The sequence below is a fragment of the Physeter macrocephalus genome, unplaced genomic scaffold, assembly GCF_002837175.3.
Source record: "Physeter macrocephalus isolate SW-GA unplaced genomic scaffold, ASM283717v5 random_1614, whole genome shotgun sequence".
In the NCBI taxonomy this organism is placed as follows: Eukaryota; Metazoa; Chordata; class Mammalia; order Artiodactyla; family Physeteridae; genus Physeter; species Physeter macrocephalus.
Window position 1 is genome coordinate 2,896 of NW_021146435.1, and position 14,817 is coordinate 17,712.

The window sequence follows — 14,817 nt, forward strand, 5'->3', positions numbered from 1 at the left end:
CTGGAGGAAGAGATACCTGAGCTGGGAGTGAACCAGGTAGAAAGGGGGAGAAGGGACAATCAGATGCATGAACCATAGAATCACTGGCTCTTGGGCTCATCAAAGGGTAGACTCAGACTCCTAGAATCATTCTTCTAATGAACAACCATTTATTGTGCCAGATGCCATGCTGGGTAAAGAGATCTCAGAATCAAAGGGATCTCATATCCCAAAGCCAGCCTGGCTTCCATACCCTGCTCTTGAGGGGCAGACTGCCTCTTCCAACTCCAAGGACCTGAGGAGAGGAAAAGGGGTCTGAAGATGCCCTGGGTGTCAGAATGAAGGGTGAATCCCTCCTGATGGTATTAAAGGATCTCTCGGGGATGGACAATGGCACACCAGGAGGGGACCCTGGCTCCCTGCAGATGCAGTGACTGGTAGCCCAATGGTTAGAGCTCTGTTGACTGGAGGCAAAGTCAAACAGGATGGAGTTCTGGGTGATGGCCACTCTTGCCAACAGGTTCCAGCCTGGCAGAGTGGGGAAGTGATTCACCTCCTAAATTACATCCTCCAGCTAGTCTCTCGCAAAGTCCCAGGTGTTTTCCTTCAAAGCCCATATTACAGTTTTAATTAGATATGCATTTGTCTGTTTCTTCCTCTCCTCCACTAGATCATCACCACCTTAAGGCCAGGAACAACATCTGTTTTGTTCATCACTGTATCCTCAAGCACCAAGCAGGTAATAAGAGACTTGTCGAAATGAATTCAGACTGATGAGTGGATATGGAAGGACATTCCAGCAGATGAGGGGCAGCCTGGTGATAAGCTCATTTCATTTCACAGAGAGCGGCACTGGGTCCAGGAGAGGATGGAGTTGCCCCAAGATAGAGCTGCCAATGTATATGGAGGGGTGGGAGGGCAGGGAGGGCTGTTGCAGAGGTGGGAGCACAGACACAGGAAGGCGCTCATAGCCCTGGCCCCCGAGACGCCCCAGCCTCCACGGAATCAGTTCCCTTTAGGAAGCCCCCTCCGCACACTCAGCCACCGTCACGGCAAGCCCAGCCTTCTCTTCAAACGGATGTCCCAGAATCGGCCTATAGAGCCAGAGGGGGAAAGGATGGAGCAGAGGCCGGTGTGGAGGCGGGGGTGGGGATGAGGAGCCCAGTTTTGGTGCGAGAGCTAGGGGACCTACGACAAGGACTGGACAGCTTCAGCACCTAATCTGTGAGGAAAAGCCTTGCGAGCGAGAGCAGAGAGCCACCCCGGTTAGCCCAAGATCATCCCGTTAGCACTTTAGCACGGATCGGCCCGGGTCAGTGCAGGGTCACGCCTGTTAGCGCAGGGTCAGGCCAGCTCAGAGCTGGGTCGTCCCCGTCAGCGTAGGGTCATCCCTTTTAGCGCTGGGTCGGCCCGCTTTAAAGCAAGAGCTTCCAGGTTTGCAGAGTCAGCCTCTAACGGAGGGTCAGAGCGGGCGGGGCGGGGTCACCTCGGTAAGCGGTGGAAAAGCTCCGGGTACTTTGGGGCCAGCGGCGCCCCCAGGTGGCAGGGCCCCGCCGGCGCTCGGATCCGGGTCGGGGAGGGTTTCAGGAACCTCTCGTCTTTCACACTCAGGTGGGGAGCCTCGTGGACCCAGGCCCCTGGCCTCGCCCTGCAGGAAGTGCTTTGCTTCCCAATGTTCCTTACAGGCATCTTTGGGGCTCTTTCTGCTCACAGCATGCAACTGCGTGCCCGAGCGTATCTGAGAGCAAGAATCCTAGATGCTGGCGGAGAGCAGACAAGTCACCGGGAAACTCCAACCCCAGCTCCAGAGGAAGCGACCACGGAGCCCGGCCCTTCTCCTCCCGCCTCTCCCCACTGCCTTGGGTCTCAGTCTGCGGGCACACATTCTGCGGACCTGTCTCTGAGACAGCAGTCCACCCCTCCACCCCCAGGCTTTGGGTACTTCCCGCTACGACCCCACACACTGCAGTTCTCAAGTTTGGCCTGGGACGGGACACTGGGGAAGAAGCAGAGCACAGCCCGGTTCCCAGCCTGACTTTGGAACTGTTCTTCCCACACCGCGGGCCACCTACACTGGTTCCAGTCCGTCCAGCCCCTCTCCCACCTCCTGCTAAACACACGAACTCACCCAGCGCTTCCCAGAAAGGGGGGCGGGGTCTCTGGGTGAACAGAGACTGGAGTAAAGGGAGCTGGGGGAGAGGCTCCCGGTCACTTTTTGGGCCAGCCTCCTACCCCCTGCCACCCTATCCCGATGCCACAACGGGTGGGGCTGGGAGCTCAGCAGGCTGCCAGGTAGGCTGCCAGATGGTGACTCACCTTCACACTCACCCACTTGGTCCACAAAGGAGATAGGATTATGCAGAATCCAGGGACAAAGACATACCTGGAGACTCGGCCACCCCTATGGCCCTGGCAGGGGAGGAGAAATCACAGGGTCTAGGTTGGAAGCTTCTTAGGTCCAGAAAGGAGGGAGCCAAGCTCCTCACTCTCCTGCCCCTCTGTGCAATGGAAGCCCTGAGGTGGCCACCTGGACTGTGTCTCTGGAGTCCCAGCACAACCTGTGTCGGGCCAGCTCTGTACCATCCTGCACCCTCGCTGCAGAGTGATAGCTGAGGGAGGAGCGAGAACTCCTCAGCAGACTAGAGGGAGGAGCTGGGCAAAGTCACTGACCCCGGACCGGGAAGGCGAGTCCAGGCTAATATAATCCAGCTCATTTCTCACACAAAGAAACTGAGGCTCAGTGAGGGCAGGAAGGACTGGCCCAAGGTCACAGAGAGCACCGCGGTGAGAAATCAGGAATCCTCTCCCCTCCTCCCCTTCTCTGCCCCCAGTATTAATCATCTTCAGGGTAGGTGCTAAAGTGAAGACTGCAAAGGAGGGCAAAGAGCCATCAAAGCCTGGTATCTTTTAGGGGGTGAGTGTAACTCAGAACTCCTATGTGCCCCTGTGGGCTCGTGCGCGTGCCCCAGCCACACACACACACACACACACACACGCCTACAGCCCACCAACACCCTTCAAAGCCCTGAAGCTGGGCCAGCACATCCATCCTGATCCAGGAAGGAATGGTTCCAGCCAGGGCAGCCTCAGGCCTAGATGATCCAGATTTTCTTCAGTTATTCTCCAGTGTGTGAAAGGTCTAGATTCTGATGGGGCATGGGAAGCAAGGCTTGGAGTAGCCAGGTGGATGGACTAACTGACAGATTTGCCAACAGACTCACAGAAGCAAGGAGGGAGGGATGCTACTGCCCAGGAAAACTGAAGGGAAAGAGGCAATTTACTGGCAAACTCTGACCATTCCCACGCCCCTTCCTCACAGCCAAGCTGCTGCCCGAAATTCGGCTCCGTCTAGGGCAGGGTGAAGGATTCAGCTGCCTGCCCCAGGCCAGGGACCCAGCGTAAAGGTGAGCACAAGACGCTCCTGCTCACCCACGCTCCTCCAGACTGCCACCTCGTTCACCTAAGGGCAACCTAGCTCATGCCCTGATTTATCCAGATAATTGTTTGCTCTCCCACACCTTGATCTCCACATTCTTCCAGTCCTGCCTCTGGGAAGAAAGAAGAATTCAGAAACATCCATAGTGCAGACAACACTTAAGACTTCCCTAGAGTACCAGGGGAGATGCTGGGTTTTTAGTTCCCTCAAAAGATCTAGGTGAATACTTTCATTATTGATGCTGGTGTATAGAGGCTGCAGGCTCCAACTTTACATCTGGCATCCTGCTGAGCAACTCTGGGCAAACCCCATCCTCACCCCTCCTCTAGACCTGTTTCCCCATCCATTCAATGTTAGCCTTGGAAACCTTGCAAGCTCTGGTGTTACCGGCTCTACAAACTGTACTTGCCCCCTTGCTGCAGGAGATCAGTTTCCTAGGAATGGAAGGGAAGACTCCAAAGCACATGGGGACTGCTGACCAAGTCCCTCTGTGCAGGCTGGAGTGGGGTGGGGGCATCTCACAGCACCAGGCAGGAGAGCAGGTCAGAGGCCAGACAATGGAGTCTCTTAGCTACTCTGGAACAACCTGGATCTATCCATCCAAGGCAGGCTAAAGGGACTGGACACTAGCGGGTTAGGGAGGAAGCAGGAGCTTTGGGTGGAGGCTAGCCTGATCCACTGCTGGTCCAGTCACTGTGCCCCTCAGCACCTTCACTGGCTGCTCCGCAATCCCGGCTTTGTCTGCAGTGGAGAAGGAAGTAGGGCGAAGGTGGGCAGGTCTCAGTCTTAGCTAGAAGAATAAGGGAAGAGGCTCAAAACTGAGGCCTCCTCCCCACCCTCACAGAGACCCATTCCTAACCCTTCCACTCCAGTCCTCTGCACCCACATCCCCCCAGCCTCTGCCTCTGCCCAAAGAGGAGGGACCACACTCTCACACTCACAGTGATACAGTCACAAATATACGTGCTAGCACACACAAGTATTCAGCCCCAAGCAGTCACCCACACAGACACACGTTTCCTCTCACACACAAACATACACAAACACAGACCCCAAATACCCCAAAATCACATACACATGGACTGTGATACATGGATACCATCATCACAAAGTGGAAAGCTACCATCCTTAACCCCTAATATACCAAACTTTTTTTTTAACCTCAAATATGGTGATAACCACTTCTTTTGCCTTTTCTTCAGTCCTCAACTATCAGAATTAGACTGCATCTAATAACACTAGGCACATGTTTGCTGCTTGTACCTCCAGTACAATGCCCAGCACACAGTAGGTGCTCAATAAATATTTGTGGAACGAAGGAGCCAGAGAGTTAAGAGATGTCCAGGGTTGGAGGCAAATTAACTCACTAGTGTTTGATCCTTACCAGGTACCTCCTCAGACAGGAAAACTGTTCTTCACACAGACTGAGCCCTGACGCTGGCCTCACACTCTTCAGATGGTCAACAGAGGGAGGAGGGACGGGGTAGTAGATCAGAGGCCAGAGCTGCTGCCTGGGGCGTCAGAACCCAGAAGCCGAGCCTCACAGTCCATCTGCCCTGTTGTTGCTATATCGAAGACTCGTGGGTTTGCAAAAGGACCCTCCGAACGGTCCTCTGATCCTCCAGCCTGCCTGGGGCTCCACAAAGCATGGCTGGCTGGGGCGTTGGGTAATCAGGCCCGCAAGGCCGTCCTGCCAGCGTCTCCAGCCCTGGAATCCTACTCCTTGTACTGGGAGCCCAGGTTCTTGGATCTACTCGCCGGCTCCGCAGCTGTTCCGCTATGTAATCTTGGTCTGGTCCCTTCCGCTCCAAAGCAGTAAGTGGAGCCACGCGGTCCTCAGGACCCTCTAGGTCCGAGGCTAGTTTAAGCGATAACCTCACTAGCTGCCCTCTCTGACTGGAGTGACACGTGGGGAAGGGAGAACTAGCTCAAAAAGACTGGATATTTACAAGGAATTCACAGTTGAGACGTGAGCCCACAGGGCCCTGAGGACGCAGCCCGGAGGGAAGGCGTGGACTAGGGTATGTGTGGGGGGCGGGGGAGAGGTGATTTCCCCCCACCCGGCCGGGCCCCGCACATCTGCATCTGAATGGGATGGGGGGACTAGTCAAGGAGTCCTAACAGCACCGACACCTGCTGGGGAAGGGGACACAAAGCAAGGGCCCTCTATAAGGGGCGACGAATTAATTTGGACAATAAGCCCCGCTCCGGTACCCTCAGAGGCCCCCGCCGCGCCGCACACACACTGTTTGGCAGTATCCACACATCGTTTGAAATACGCTTTTCAGGGCTGCGGTGATTTTTAGGAATCGAAGGGACTGATTTAAATGTCGTGTTCCCCCAATAATTCGCCCTTTCCAGTTCTAAGATCCATGTAACCGCAATTCCCAAGATACTTCTGCCTGCGTAGGCAGAAATGCCCCGGAGGTGAGACCATCCTAAGGCGTTTTTCCAACATCGGGGGAAACGAGCACAGACCTCCAAGGCCCCGGCTTCCCAGGGCGAAACGCTCAGGACCCCTGTAGCAGCTGCTGTGCGCATCTCCCCAGCCGCCCGGGCGTGCGGGGTCTGACGCGTACCCCTCGGGAGCCGAGCATCTCCGAATAGCTGGGCGGGAAGGAGGCGGGTACGGGCTGAAGACCGGGGCCCTGTCGACCCCCTTCAGGAGGACGAAATTGCGGCGAGGAGGCTGGCGTGGCCGGGAGGAGGGCACCAGGTTCAGACCCCTGACGCGTGGAGAAAAGCGAAGGCGCAGACAACGAGCGACTTCCGCTCTGAGTCCGTGTGGATCGAAAAGAGAGCTCCGCAGACACCCAGGACTCGGAGCTGAAAGCCGAGCGAGGTTCAGAAACAACCCCGAGGGTGTCGGCGCCCAGACCAGCCCGGGGGCGCAAGCACCAGAGGAAAGCGCCTTCCTTCCGCCGCAGTCCGAAGACTCCGGGGCTCCGGAGCGGCCCCAGCCTCTGGCCGCCCTGCTTCACCACTACGAAAGGAGGCGGTGCCCGCTCCGCCCTGCGCCGCACCCACTAGCTCGCGGAAAAATTCGTTCCCTAAACCAGAGCTGGGAACCTCAATCCTCCCTACATCTTTCTGTACTGGTACGTCTATGCCGACCTAAAAGAACAGAATAATTCCGCTCCAATTAGCATTTGTTTTGCTCTCAGATGCCCTGATAGACGAAGAGCTTAGGACGCTGAATTATCCTGTACGACCTCTGCCCACCTTTAGTTCTCTTTCATCGTTTCTCCGGAAATCTCAGAGCTCCAGCCCCAAGGTCAAATGTGAGCTGGGTCTCAGCACCCCGGTTGATCCTCCTGGATGCATCACCAGGCCCCAATCCAGACAACCTTTTGAACCACGTATCGGAATAATTTAGGCGCAAACCCAAACTCGCCTCGCTTCTCTTGGCGGCGTGCGCAGCGTTTGAGTTAAACTCCGACTCCGGTCCATAAAGACCCTAGCCGATCTGCCTCCTCACACCGCCCCCCTAAGCTTGAAATCCTACGAGGCACGCTCCACACGCAAATCTTTTCTCCCTTTTTCTTGCCGGGTCCCTCGTTTAAAGAGCGTCGGCGCCTTTATTCGCCTGACCCTAAGCAGAGGAAAACCCGCCTCATCATCATTGTCTGGTCCGCGACCGGCCCCACCCCCGCCCCAATCAGTGTCACAAAACGCCCCTTTCAACAGATTCCAAACCCTCTTCACCCGGGCTCACCGAGCCTTCAACTTCATTAAGTGCGCGCTACGGCGGCGCTGGAGGAGGCGAAGTTTAAATAAACCGGAGCGGAGAGGGAGGAGGGGTGGGTTGCTAGTTGAACGGGAGAGGGAGAGAAGAGTTTTTGAAAAGGGGAAAAAAGTCATCAGGGGAAAAGCGCTTTGTAACCACGAAGACGCGCCCGCTGTGGCGAGAACAAATTGGATATGGAGGGGAAGTGTCCGCCCCCACCTCAGCTCTCGCTCCTGGGTGGTCTGGGGAGCCCCAGGAGAAAGAAAGATGGGGAGGAATCGGCGGTGAAAAGAATTAACCACTTTAATTGGGCTGCAAGAGAGAAATGGGGAGAGGCTCACCGATGTGCCCCGATCACCCAAACAAAATACCCTTCAGTAAAATAAAATAAAATAAAATTTAAAAAAATGAAATAAAAATGAAATAAAATGTCTGCCTTTAGCCTTGGCTGAAAGACGTATGTCAAAGTTTGAGAATCAAGGCTGTTCTCAGCCATAGAAAGTAAATCTGCAAGATGGGGAAATTCTGCCCGGAAAAACCCCCTCCCTCTTCTGTGGCCTCAGGCCTCCCGGCGCCGGATGAAAAGGAATGAAATTGAACGAAATTGAACGAAATGAAGTGAAATTGACCAGTGAAATTCGCCAATTTTCTTCCCCTTTAAACTGCCCGCTCTCAGCAGCACTCTCTGAACCCCAAGCCGATTTCTTAGCATTTTTTTTTCTCACCTGGAGACATGAAGGTGTGCCCTGGATATTTTCTTATTGTCACCGATCATTGTAGCTTGCGGGGGCAGAGGCTCAGCTGTATCCACCCAGCCAGGGAACCCACAAGAGCCGCTCCAGATGGAATGGCCTGTTTCTCCTCCCAGGAGGCTGGCCTCCCTGCTAGGTAAGCCGACTTACACTGAACACCCATCCTTATGCACCCAGAGGGTGGGAGGGAGCCACTTACAGAACCTCTGTGGTCTGGGGGAGAAAAAAAAGTCCCAGAACTCTACCATACAAATGTGCAATTCCCTCAGCCTTCTCCTTGCCCCTCCCAACAGTCCAGGTCCCAGGTGGGTCCTTGCCAGCTCTTAATTAACAGGTTCCCAGCCCACACAACCAGAAGAAGTTCTGAATTCAAAACACCCTCCCTTCTCCCCTGCCTTCAACAGTGCACATATCTCAACTATTCTTTTCTAGTATTTTTCAAGGCCAGTAATTATATCTGGCCCAGCTTTGGCCTTCTTGACCCACGGGGAAACCGGAGTCTGAATCATTGGTCTGGGACCCCAAAGCTCCCTAGAAGCCCCTGCCTGGAAGGATGCATCTCACTCTTCCCCAATCCTGATATTTCTCGCTCTTCCTGACGCAGACCCTCTGCCACATACATCTACACCAAGCAATAAGCATAGATAAATTCACTCACTCACACACACACACACACACACACACACACACACACACACACCCTTCACAAAGACACACTGAAGAATCCAGAAGGATCCACTGCTTCCCCTGGAAATAGCAGGTGTGGAAATATCTCATCTATCTACACCATCAGATATGAATTCTGGCTGACTTAATTTTCTCTCTTCTAGAGGAGAAACAAATTGGTATCTTTTAGTTGAAGCTCCAACCTACTATCTGGAAGTGACATATTCATGGAAAATGAGACCATGTAAGCTATAAAGTGTTTTACTAAGGGCAAACACATGGTCATGTTCAAATGTTCAACCTTCCTCAAGTGAAATAAATGAAATCAAATTCAGCAACAGAAGGCAATGAAGCAGGCAGCCAGAAGCCATTATCCCAGTATCAGCAGACATTTCCCTTTTTACCGTTGAATCTAACCTTACTTCTCCTGGACTATTCGATAAAATCATGGGAAGGTGGCTGCCTGCATTCAATCTCCCTCCACTCCTGCAGTCTCTCATCAAGATGGAAGAGAGGGCACCTCACCTCCTGCAGAGGGGCTGCATTTAACATATGTGCCTCAAACCTTATCTCAATTGGGGAAGGGGTTAAGAGACTTAGAAGTCCCAACCCCTCTTCCTCAGCCCTGGTGTTTTCTTCTCACCTTGATCCTGATTCTGACCCTCTTCGTACAGGGTACTCTGTCCTCTACCTCTTCCTTCTTTCCTACTGCTCCTAATGCCTGAGAATCTGGCTAAAGCAGCCTGTATGGCTTCTCCCTGTCTGCCCCTCTCAAGTTCTCTACATCTGGTTCTCTGACCCTTTCTTCTTCCTTCTCTGTCTCTCTGTCACTTGTTTCCCAACACTCGCCCCCAGCATGTGTCTATTTTCTATGAAGGCTGAACTGCCTCTCTCTGCACCTCCATATTCCTCTTTTTCTCCTATGACCGCAGTTGAATGTTCAGTGAAAAGAGCTAAGTAACCATCTTTATTTCACCCCAAGCATCACCTCTCCCCCAACACACTTGCAAATCTGGCCACTGGGAGTTCCAGGCACAGGGCTTATGGAAGACTCCAGCCAGCCCAGTGGCTTTGCACTCAACTCAGGCAACAGGTTCCAGTCCTGAGCGTTGCTCAAGGGTTGGGGAGGTTTACCTTAACAGAGCAGGGCCTGACGGACTCTCTTCCCCTAGTTCATAGTGCCCCTCTAAGCTTCTCCGGCTAGAGGAGAGAGGGGTTTCACTGTCTCCAATTCAGGCCTTTCACTCTAACTGTTCCATGTGCCAGGAGTGGGAGGGGGTGGCAGGGGGGAATGCAAAGAAGGCCCTACAATGGCCAGAGAGAGACCTCTCTCCTCTTAGGGACACAGAAAGAGATGGTGACAGAGAACAGAAAACAGAGACACGTTCACAGACACACATAGAAATAAAAACACATATCCTGAAATACAACCAACGCCCCTGCAAAATAAGGACAAAAAGCAAGGCTACATGACAACCCAGACAAACACAAACACAAGCTCCATAAAAGCCCCCAAGTATAGTAGCACAGAAAGACTTACAGAATACGCATCAGTAAACACTTTCACTCAAATTGTACTTAATGGGTATTGATAGTGTCCATGAGCACGAGGCACCCAGATCAGCCCAGGCCACGCTAAAGTCTAAACTGGAAGATGAGAATCCCCAGGTGCATTTGAAACAAAGCCTCTCTGCGGAACCCCAGGCAGAAACCTTCCTGTGACCAGAGCGAAAATGAAAGCGCTGGAGGGGTCACAGTCTTCCCAGAATCCTGGCCCCATTAACAGCCAAAGGCCAAGGCCACATTGTCCCCTGTATCTGATAAGCCCAAGCCCTCCTCTGCCTGCCTGGGCTGCTCAGGGCCCTTCCTCACTCCACTCTGCCTAGGAGTCCGGGAGACCCCGGACTGGGAAAGGGGAGTGCAGGCAAGCAGACAGAGCTGGTGACTGCTGGAGTTCACATACATTTATTCAATTGACACCAATGGGGAGTGGGGTGGGGGGAGACAGGTTTTTCTTTTCTTCCACACAAACCATCAGACAGTTTCACAGAGTCTCCCCAAGTGGAGAAGTCTAAATCAATGCACACCCAGTGGACAGAGAATGCAGATAGCAGCCCGCTATACAGATATTTACACATAATTACAGGACCCCTGCCACAGGATGTGCCCTGGCCGCCCCCCGCCTCTCCAGTCCCTGACCCAGACCCTCCTCTCCCACCCCAACCTCATTGCCTTTAGCTACAATAAATATCCCAGGGCCTGGGACGTAGCAGACCGCTGAGAGGGCTGCTGGCCCTGGATGGCTGGACCCAGCCGGCCACGGGAAAGGGGTAAAGTTCCTTCAAAAGCGCCCCAACACAAAAGAGGGAGGATTTTCCTCAATGGAGTGGGATTCCGGGATTGCGCAGGGATTGTGGAGACCCCTCACTTCACCTGTCCGTTCACCTTCGCCTGTGTAGACATTACTGGAGGCTTCCAAGAGAACGAAGTTCCTTGGAGAACAGCAAGGAAAAAAAAAAGTTGAACTTTTCTTTTAAGCACAAAGCAGATAATAGGTGTCTTTAAATTATAATATTGGACAATCAGGGCCTCAAATTGAGGAAGGAGTGTGGGAGAGGCAGAAAGGGAGACCTCTCTGCGAAGTTGGTGTTTCTGGCGGGATCTGCCGGCCTGGGAGGGCACCTCTCCGGGAAAGCATTCTTCCGGGGCTGCCGAGAGGCGCAGAGACTGGGGAAAAGCGAAGACTTCCCCCTCCCTCTTTTACAGCTCAAACTGGAATGGGATCATGGCTAGCGACCTCGTCGCATAGACCCGGGCCTCTCCCTGAGCGACGGAGCCCGCTTCGTCCCAACTATCTATCGGAGAGATTCTGAGCGTGGAGCCTGAAGTGCTAAGTCACGCGCGCCGGCCCAAGGTCTGGAGACTCTTCATAAATAGACTCCCTGAGTTCCGCTGCGACTGCAGGAGCTCCCGGGAGAGACTGAGGAGTGCGGGCTTAAGTGGCCCAGATCCCGACACGGTCAGAAGTGGCAGCCACTGAGGCCTGCTACTTTGCCGGCAAACGGGGGCCCTGAGGACAGGAGCGTGTCCCCGTGGTGCGAGAGGCGGATGTGGCCGGCCACTGGAGCTAGGGCCGGGGTAGTCAGCATGGCCAAGACCTGGGCCTGACCCCCAGGACCCGCCGCCGCCGAGAACGGCGATCCCGGGGAGCCCTCGCCCCCGCCCGGGGGGACTGCCCCGCCGCCACCGTGGCCCATGATGTGGTCTATAGAGAAGGAAGGCCTCTGCCCGGCCCCGGCGCCCCCGCCGCCCGCGTCCGTCTTGAGGCCCTGGCGCAGGAGCGCGGTGCCTGCTGCGGGAGGGCTCAGGGACGCGGGGTAGAAGGCTTTGGCGCAGCCAAGCTCCGCGCCTAAGAAGGCTGGCAGGCCTGAGGGGCCCGGGCCCGATCCTGTGCCCGGCGCAGGCGCAGGGGCCGGAGCCGAGGCTGCGCCCGCGAACACCGAAGCCGTCGGAGGTCCGGGTGGAGGCGCCGCGGCACGGCCTGGGGGTACCGACAGCTGGCAAGGTGCAGCGGCGGCGGCGAAAGCGAAGGCGTGCGGGTGTGGATGCGGGTGCGGAGCCGGGCCCGGCGGGGGTGCGCCGTAGGCCGGGAGCGCTAGCCCGTAGCCGTAGCCGTAGGCGCCGTAAGCCGCGAAGCCCGGCAGGAAGGCGCCGGCGTCCCCCGCAGCCGCAGCCCCGCCGCGCAACAGCAGCTCAGGGTGAGGGTGCGTGTGTGGATGCGGCGGCGGTAGCGGCTGCCGCTTAAAGCGCTTGCGGCGCCGCAAGAAGCTGCCGTTGTCGAACATGTCGGCCGACTCTGGGTCGAGCGTCCAGTAGTTGCCCTTGCCTGGGTTGCCAGGCTCGCGGGGAATCTTGACGAAGCAGTCGTTGAGCGATAGGTTGTGGCGGATGCTGTTCTGCCAGGCGGGGAATTTCTCCCGGTAGTAGGGGAAGCGGCCGCTGATGAACTCGCAGATCTCGCTCAGCGTCAGACGCTTCTTGGGGCTCTGCAGGATGGCCATGGTGATGAGCGCGATGTACGAGTAGGGCGGCTTCACCAGCGGGCTCCGAGTCGCCGCGCCCCCCGACGGCGGTCCGGGCCCGGGCCCCGCCGCGCCCCGGGCGGCCGCCGTGCCTGGCCCTGGGCTTCCCGCTGCGGCCGCCGCCCCTCGGGGCGCTAGAGCGCGGGGCTCGCCGTCCGAGCAGCCGCCGGACTCCTCCTCGTCCTCAGCGGCGTCCCCCTCGGCTTCCTCTGGGGGAGGCTCGGGGCCGTGGGGGAGTAGGTCCCGGGGGGCGCGGGGTCCGGAACGGGCAGGGGGCTCCCCCCCACCGCTGCCGCCGCCGCCGCCCACCACGTCTATATCTGCGTCGGCCTCGGACAGCGCGGCCGGGGAGCTCTCGGAGGACATGATCTCGCAGCAGCAGCTGCCCAGGGTCATGGTGCCGCCGCCGCCACCGCCGCTCTCCGGCTCCGCTCCGGCCGCGGCTCGGGCTCCGCCGCGCTGCCTCTGGGGCGAGTGTGTTTTGCGCGCGGGCGGGGAGGGGGCGGGGGACTGAGGCTGGCAGGGAGGGGTGTCCCCCAGCTCCGCAGCGCCCCCTCGTGGCCCACTCGGCCGCTCTCACCTCTCGATGAGCACCCGAGTGGGGGCGGCTCTCTCCGCTGCCCTGGGAAACCGAGCGGGGGCCTGCGCCCCGGGCGCGGGCGGAAGGAGTTGAGGCCTTCCCTTACACAGCCGGCCTCGGCCCCCAGCCGCCCCCCTACCCTGGGAAGGGAGGTCGGTAAATTAGTTCCTCCCGCCTGGCGGCAGCCTAAGGCGGAAGAACGCGAGCCCGGGGCGGAGCATCCTGAGCGGGGTGGGGCGGGGGCGGGCGGAGTGCCTCCGCGGAGGGCCCCGGCGGGAACAAACAGCCGCCGCGGCGGGATCACGGCTCGAGTGGCTCGAGGCGGGTCTTCCTTTCCCCGCCGATCCTGCAAACCCTCCGCTCCCTGGGGCCACTGCCTTCAGTGCGGTTAGCCCTGGATGTTAAGGTTCACGCGGGCTCCAGCCGGAGGTGGGAGTAGTAGCGACAGTCCCCACCCATCATCTCCCCAAGGCAGCGCCCGGGCCACCAAGGCCGAAGCGCAGTTGGCGCGCCAGCGGAGCCTGAGACGCCCGGACCAACGCCGCCGGAGGGGGGCCCGAAGGAGCCCGCGCGGCTTCCGGCCCAAAGGCAGTCGCACTTGAGTGATCGCGAGGAGCACACTTGGCGTTCTCAGCCTCGGGCCTCGGAGAGGTGAGAGATTCCGGCTGCGCCCCTCTCCTCCCCTCCAAGGCCGGGACCCCGCCACCCATCCCGTCGCCGCGCCGCGTGGCTCCAGACGCGGCAGTGTGTGCGGGGAGACCCGGGGAGCGCTCCGCCTGCCCGTCGCCCGCTTCCTAGAACTTTTCTGGGGCGCTTCGGTTGTATTTCGGGAGCGCGGACCGGTCCATCGCCGAGTTTGCCTGTATCCGACCTTTATCTGTCTTGGGATCCGTTTGTCTCACGCAAGCCCTGTAATTCTGTGTTTCTCTCGCCCTCGGTGAATCTCTGCCTCTGTTTCCTGTGGAAACCCTGCATTTATCTGGATGTCTGTTCGTGGGTCCGAGAATCCCTCGCTCGATTTCGTCGTTTCTCCCACCCCCAGTCGCACTACAGGGCCACTAGCGCTCCTCCCCACTCCCCCCTTTTCTGGCCGGTCTTGCAGGCTCTACAGACAGGCAGCAGGACCCCCAGCGAGACGTCCGTCAATGAACCCTGACCTCAACCGCAAGCCAGTGTTGCCTTCATCTCTCAGGATCCTGTGCACACGGTGTTGGTCCTGTGCCCTTTTTCTCGCCAGCTGGGGTCCTGCCCATAGTCCTCCTGCTCCCTTGGCCTCCCTCCAGGAACCCAGCAACCAGTAGCTCCAGCTCAGACTGGGCCCATCTCAATCTCTGGGGGTGACAGGGGAGATGGGCACTGGACGTGGTCAAGTACTGAGCCGATGGACGGGCTGCTGCCCCGACAGCGCCCCGCCGTGGTCAAAGCTCGGGCATACGAGGCGCGAGACCCGGCTGCGCTCAGTTGTCACAGGCTGTAGGACAGTCAGCAACTTACTTTTCCCTCCCAGCCTCAGTTTCCTGCTCTGAATAGAAGTTAAGAGCCCCTGTCACCAGGCTGCTGGGATCGCAGTCCTGGTTTCACTACTTACGTGTTCT

At 57.3% G+C, this 14,817-nt stretch overlaps 1 protein-coding gene across 1 annotated transcript; it reads right to left on the minus strand.

The window, feature by feature from the left end:
* Window positions 1-10,955: 10,955 nt before the first annotated feature.
* On the minus strand, window positions 10,956-13,038 carry FOXD2 (forkhead box D2). The gene has a single exon (XM_024119888.2). The coding sequence runs from the start codon at window positions 13,036-13,038 to the stop codon at window positions 11,581-11,583; it is 1,458 nt and encodes a 485-aa protein (XP_023975656.1). The 3' UTR covers window positions 10,956-11,580.
* Window positions 13,039-14,817: the final 1,779 nt, after the last annotated feature.